General features: G+C 41.5%; 1 protein-coding gene across 1 annotated transcript; it reads right to left on the reverse strand.

Moving 5' to 3' along the window:
• Nucleotides 1-291: 291 nt before the first annotated feature.
• ARPC3 (actin related protein 2/3 complex, subunit 3, 21kDa) lies at nt 292-4332 on the reverse strand. The gene is made up of 6 exons (XM_010292832.1): nt 4214-4332; nt 3021-3097; nt 2669-2737; nt 2259-2385; nt 1638-1732; nt 292-822 (listed from the first exon to the last, which is right to left on the reverse strand). The coding sequence occupies exons 1-6, from the start codon at nt 4293-4295 to the stop codon at nt 760-762; spliced, it is 513 nt and encodes a 170-aa protein (XP_010291134.1). The 5' UTR covers nt 4296-4332; the 3' UTR covers nt 292-759.
• Between the last annotated feature and the right edge of the window lie 765 nt (nt 4333-5097).

Raw genomic sequence — 5097 nt, forward strand, 5'->3', positions numbered from 1 at the left:
TTGGGTTGGACTGAATTTGCCATCACAAAGGCAGCCTCAGACTAAGCTGTATGTAATCTGTCTGCGTTACCCTCTGAAGGTGTTTTAATACAGTGGAACACTGCTCTGCGAAGGCAGGCCTGCTAAATAACCAGGTGCGTTGCTGCAAACTACAGCCCCTGTATTAATCCCTGGTTTTCAGTGGGAGTGATTCACTTCCTACTGTTTACCACTACACAATAATGATGGTCTTTTCAGACACCACCCCCCCCCCCGATTTCTTTGAAGGCTATCCATAAAGACAGAAAGTAGTTACCACATTAATTACAAGCTAAGTTTATTGAAAACAATGTAAAAATCACTGCACTGGACAACACAGCGTGAGAGGTATGTTTTCTGTGGACATACGATACTGAGACTCTAGCCAGTAGAGCAATTACACAGCTCCCCCTGCCCCACAAGCAACCCCATTTTTTCACTTAAATACAAGCCCTGTTTTAAATGCTAGCTGTAGCCACTGATAATAAAGCAGCTTGCATCTGAAACAGCATGTTAGAAATCACTTATTAAGCACCAGCTTAATAATATTTGCTTATACTACGCAAATTGTTTTTCTTCTCCCTCCCTCTATCCCTCATTGACTGGTTTGTTGTTTTTTTTTTTTGTTTGTTTTTTCATAAGCACTTAATTCTTCCTTGGTACAAAATGTATCCAAAACAAAGGCAAAATACTTAAACACCTTGCTGTGGCAATGTTTAATGTTGTTGCTACTTTGCCTCTTCACTGCCCAGGACCTGACAGACTCTTGTTCATGAACTGCCTCTTCACAAAGCAGATCCACCACTGCAGAAGGAAGTACAAAGTCAGAAAATATGCAAAAGCGGTTTCCATGGAATAAGCAAAATAGTGACTCCAAAGTATTCAACTTCTGACAAATAACAAATGTTAAGGGTCCATTTGGGCACATAAGAGTTTTCCACACTGGTTTCTACTGGAATTTAGAACAAGATGATAGGAATGGACACAATGAATTAATAATATAGGACTCAATTAAAGCAGGACATTTTACTTTGTTATTTCTATTACTTTATTTTTACTGTTTATTCCAATATACTTGTTTCACTATAATTATAAACAAGGGATGCATCAGAAAGCTATGCCTTTGAAACTAGATTAGCCTAAATAATTTCAGTATTAAATGCAGTCACATTTGCACATGAAACTTATGAACAGTCAGGAGGTAATTCATGCATTGATTAGCTTTTTTTTTCTAATCTGGATATGAGGCAAAATGGTTTACTTCAAAGAAGCTATCAAATCAGAACCTCTTGGGAAGATAAACAGCTTGTGAATTTCCATTTGAAAACCTAGCCAACAGCAAATGTGCAATACTTTGAAGAGTTGAACCAGACACCTCTTATTACTGCCCTGCTTTTTAAAGTAACCCAAATTGGCATTTGCTGTCTTACCACATTACAGATCAAATTTATTGATAACTTGCAGCCTGCTATTTCATTACCCTTGTTAAACCAGGGAAGCTTGTGGCAAAGTTGCCCACACCTGATCCTTTACCCCATCATCCTACTTCTCTCCACACATTTCTGAAAAAACACACCAAGCCTCTCATTAAATCTGTGATGACTGCACCAAGCTCTTACCTTACTAGGCTTGTCGCTTTGAGGATCAAATACTTTTTCACAAAGGCGAAGACCAGTTTCTTGCCTCAGCTGCTGCAGGTAGGCCCTCATCACCTCTGAAAGACAGCACAGGAAAAAACAGTGTAAACTGAGGGAGCAAAAAGCCAAACTGAATTTAACAGGGAAGCATCAGAGATCACTGCTTGAAGCAGAAAGTGGGTTTTCACATCTGCAGGTACTCATCAGCCGGCTGAGTTGGTTTGCTCAACTTACAGACACAGCTGGGATTTTTATGATACTTGAACCAGTAAAAAGGATCGTCCAAACTTGGTTTTTTAGCTCATTTACTTTTACTCATTATTGTGGGTTTCCTATTCTGCCCATGCAGTAGTTGGCTTGGGCTCTGTTACAGGGTTTAGCTAGTGATTATGTTGATGCAAAAGGCAGATTCAGACTCCTATTAATCCAAGGGAGTCACTGGGCCCCTGAGGTCAGAAAATCCAGCTTCTGTTGCCCTCAGAAGACAGAACTCCAGATCTAGAAGATTCAGTTTTAAAGGTACTTGTTCTAGTTGCAGTCACAAAAATGCAGCTGGTAAAGTACAAGCCCAAGAAAGCCTCAGAGGTCCCGGATTAGCCTTACCTTCCTCCTGCTTGTTGGCAGGTTTGGCGTAAATGGCATTAAGTGGAAAGCCAGGCTCTCCAGGGATTGGGAAGTTAGTGATTCCCAGTGTGTACATTTCTTTCTCTCCTTGGCCTTTGGAGTTACACTGGAAGAACCAGGCAAATAATGGATTAATAGTTAGAAACAAAAGCTGATGGAGTGTTAGACCCATATATATTACCAATCTCTAACACATAAAAACTCATCAAGAATAGCAACACGCCTCTTTGGAGATCCACAGCCTTAGAATATCTGTGGCTCAGACAACCAGGACTGGGCTGAACAGGATTATTTGTGCCACTGGGAGAAGAATATCAGCAAACCCCTTCCCAAGTACAATCCCCATAACAGACTCAGTTCCCTCCTGCACAGAAATTCACTTTTATTACCTTTTGCAGCTTCTTCAAGCACTCTGAAATGTAGAGGGTTACGTAGATCAGCGTTCTGTCAGCCTCATTCTGCAAAACAAGAGCAAGCACAGAGCCCAGCCACTCTTAGATTAAGGGAGACTTTATGGAACTGATAAAAGTTTGAAACAGGAATGAGTTCAAGCCATTTTGGCCTACAGTTTCTCCACGAGAGAGGGACTTGCAATTCATGACATGTACCCAACATTAAAAATTAAGTGGGAGGAAGGGGAGTTTTTCTTATCTAGTAGAATTATTTAATTGAAAATAAATTTATATTCACAGCACCAACCCTCCAAAGAACTACTATATGCACAGTATCTCAAAAGATTACCTTAATTTCATAATTTTTGAAGAAAACATTAGCTTTGAAGTAGTAGATGGCTTCATCTATAATATCTGTGTCCTTAGCTAACAAAAAAGAAATACAGAGTTAAACAGTGCACCATTATACTACATTTGCTCTTAACTTTTACTCACTGAAATACAAGGATAATAAGGATTACCGCAAAGGCAAAACCTTGATATTTACAAAAAGCAGGAAGACAGCACTATGTAACAGAAAACAGACATTGCTGTGTAAAGCGCTGGTGAGCTCAGACCATAATATTTATCCTTCCTACTCTTAGCAGGAGCTTTAACTGCCTCTTCTCCTATGATTTCTCACTTTCTCACAAATGGCAGCAATTCAGCGGTTCCCCACTTTTCTACCGATTGAGTAACTCAGCAGAGTTTTAACGGCATAAAAGTCTTCTCAGGACACAAAAAAGTTTTTGGAGAAAGCATTAACACCACAATCACACAAATTTATTTACCCTCTTCAAAAAAAAGGGAGGGTGAGCAGAACACATAGTGGCAAGCTTGTGACTTTCATGTGCTTTTGCTACCATCCAAGACTGCTAAAACCCAGAAACATTTCCTTTTTATTTCCCTTCTCAAACTGAACTGCCACACTACTGGAGGGTATCATGCCTAGGAAGTGCTACTTCACGTGCTGAAAGGGAATCCTTACCAGGCTGACTTGGACCCTGTTGAGATGCCTGATTTCATTTGCGTTCCTGTTGGGATGTTTCATTTTAATTTTTGAAGCCCCCGACCCTGAAGTGCTGCCTATCGTACTCCTCGTCCTTCAGAGCAGCTGAGTGTCTTCAGACACAGCCACAAAGCTTAAGTGCTCTGTTGCTAAACCTCCGCTTCCTCTGACAGCAGAGGGTTCACACTGCCATGTCCTCCTCAAAACCTACTGAAGAGCACAGTAAGACAGAGGAGGAAGCGCAAGACCAGTAACCATAGGCTTTAATTTAAACAGCTGATTTAGCTGGAGCATGGTGCATATTTATCTATGATTATTTTCTGTGCTTTGCACAGTTTAAGTATTTGAGAACTTTTTTCCTCCTCTATTAACTACAAAGCACTCCATTTCCAACCCATGACTCCTCTCCTCACTCGTGCTAGGGCTGGCTTGGAGCAAACCGTGAGATGATGAGCTATACACAGGCAGGTTTTCAGAGATTATTATAAACTTACTTTCACGAGGTGCTGGGCCTTTGAACTGGCTTCTGATGGGTAACAGCGCCATATTCCCAATTAGCTTGGTGTCGGAGTCCATTAAAGTTGAGTGGTAAGCCTACAGATGGGGGGGAAGGCTGGTTATCAATGTTACTGAAAACAGACATTTCCATGTCCAATCATGTGTCCCCTCGTCTTCATCAAATAGGAGTCAGAGTCTAGCTCGTTAGTGATGCTTCCAACAATTTCTCCTTGCACAAACAATCACTGTTTTCTAATTAGGCCCAGATCTCAGGACCATTCTGATGAAGACCATGAAAGCATCATTACTGGCACCATTTACAGTCACGGTGGTGGGAGACAGGGTAAAATTGGTACGGCTGGTCTGCAGGCGTTGCTTCATCCCCATTCTGCACCGTGCCATGGGTAACAGCCCTGCTCTCCTGCCTCAGTAGAGGGTATTACATAGTTAATTAAAAGTTAGCTGGTCAGTAGAATAAGACTTTATTTTATTTCCATATCTAGTAATAACATTAGATAATAACAAATAAAGCCAAGCTTAACACATACCCACACGCTCAGAAAAAAGAGCTTTCTGTGCAGTCTAAAACTGGTCTGAGTGAAAAAAAAGAACCATTTTTCTGCATATGACAGATTCTTCCTGGGAAGCTGATTTTTAGTAACGGAGGAGTTCAGGTTTAGGCACTTCCCAGATATTCCCACTGTGCTGTGCCAGGCCACCGGGAAGGCTTCACCTCCCCACAGCCGAGGTTTTGTGGGGCAGAGGGGGGAAGCATCCCCCAGCAGAAAAGCAGTTTATTTTACTAACCAGAGGAAGGTGATGGGAACAAAACCAGAGCAAAGCACTGCTTTTATTACCACCCTCTCCCTCGCTGGAGCCG

Source organism: Phaethon lepturus, unplaced genomic scaffold (assembly GCF_000687285.1).
Source record: "Phaethon lepturus isolate BGI_N335 unplaced genomic scaffold, ASM68728v1 scaffold44038, whole genome shotgun sequence".
In the NCBI taxonomy this organism is placed as follows: domain Eukaryota; kingdom Metazoa; phylum Chordata; class Aves; order Phaethontiformes; family Phaethontidae; genus Phaethon; species Phaethon lepturus.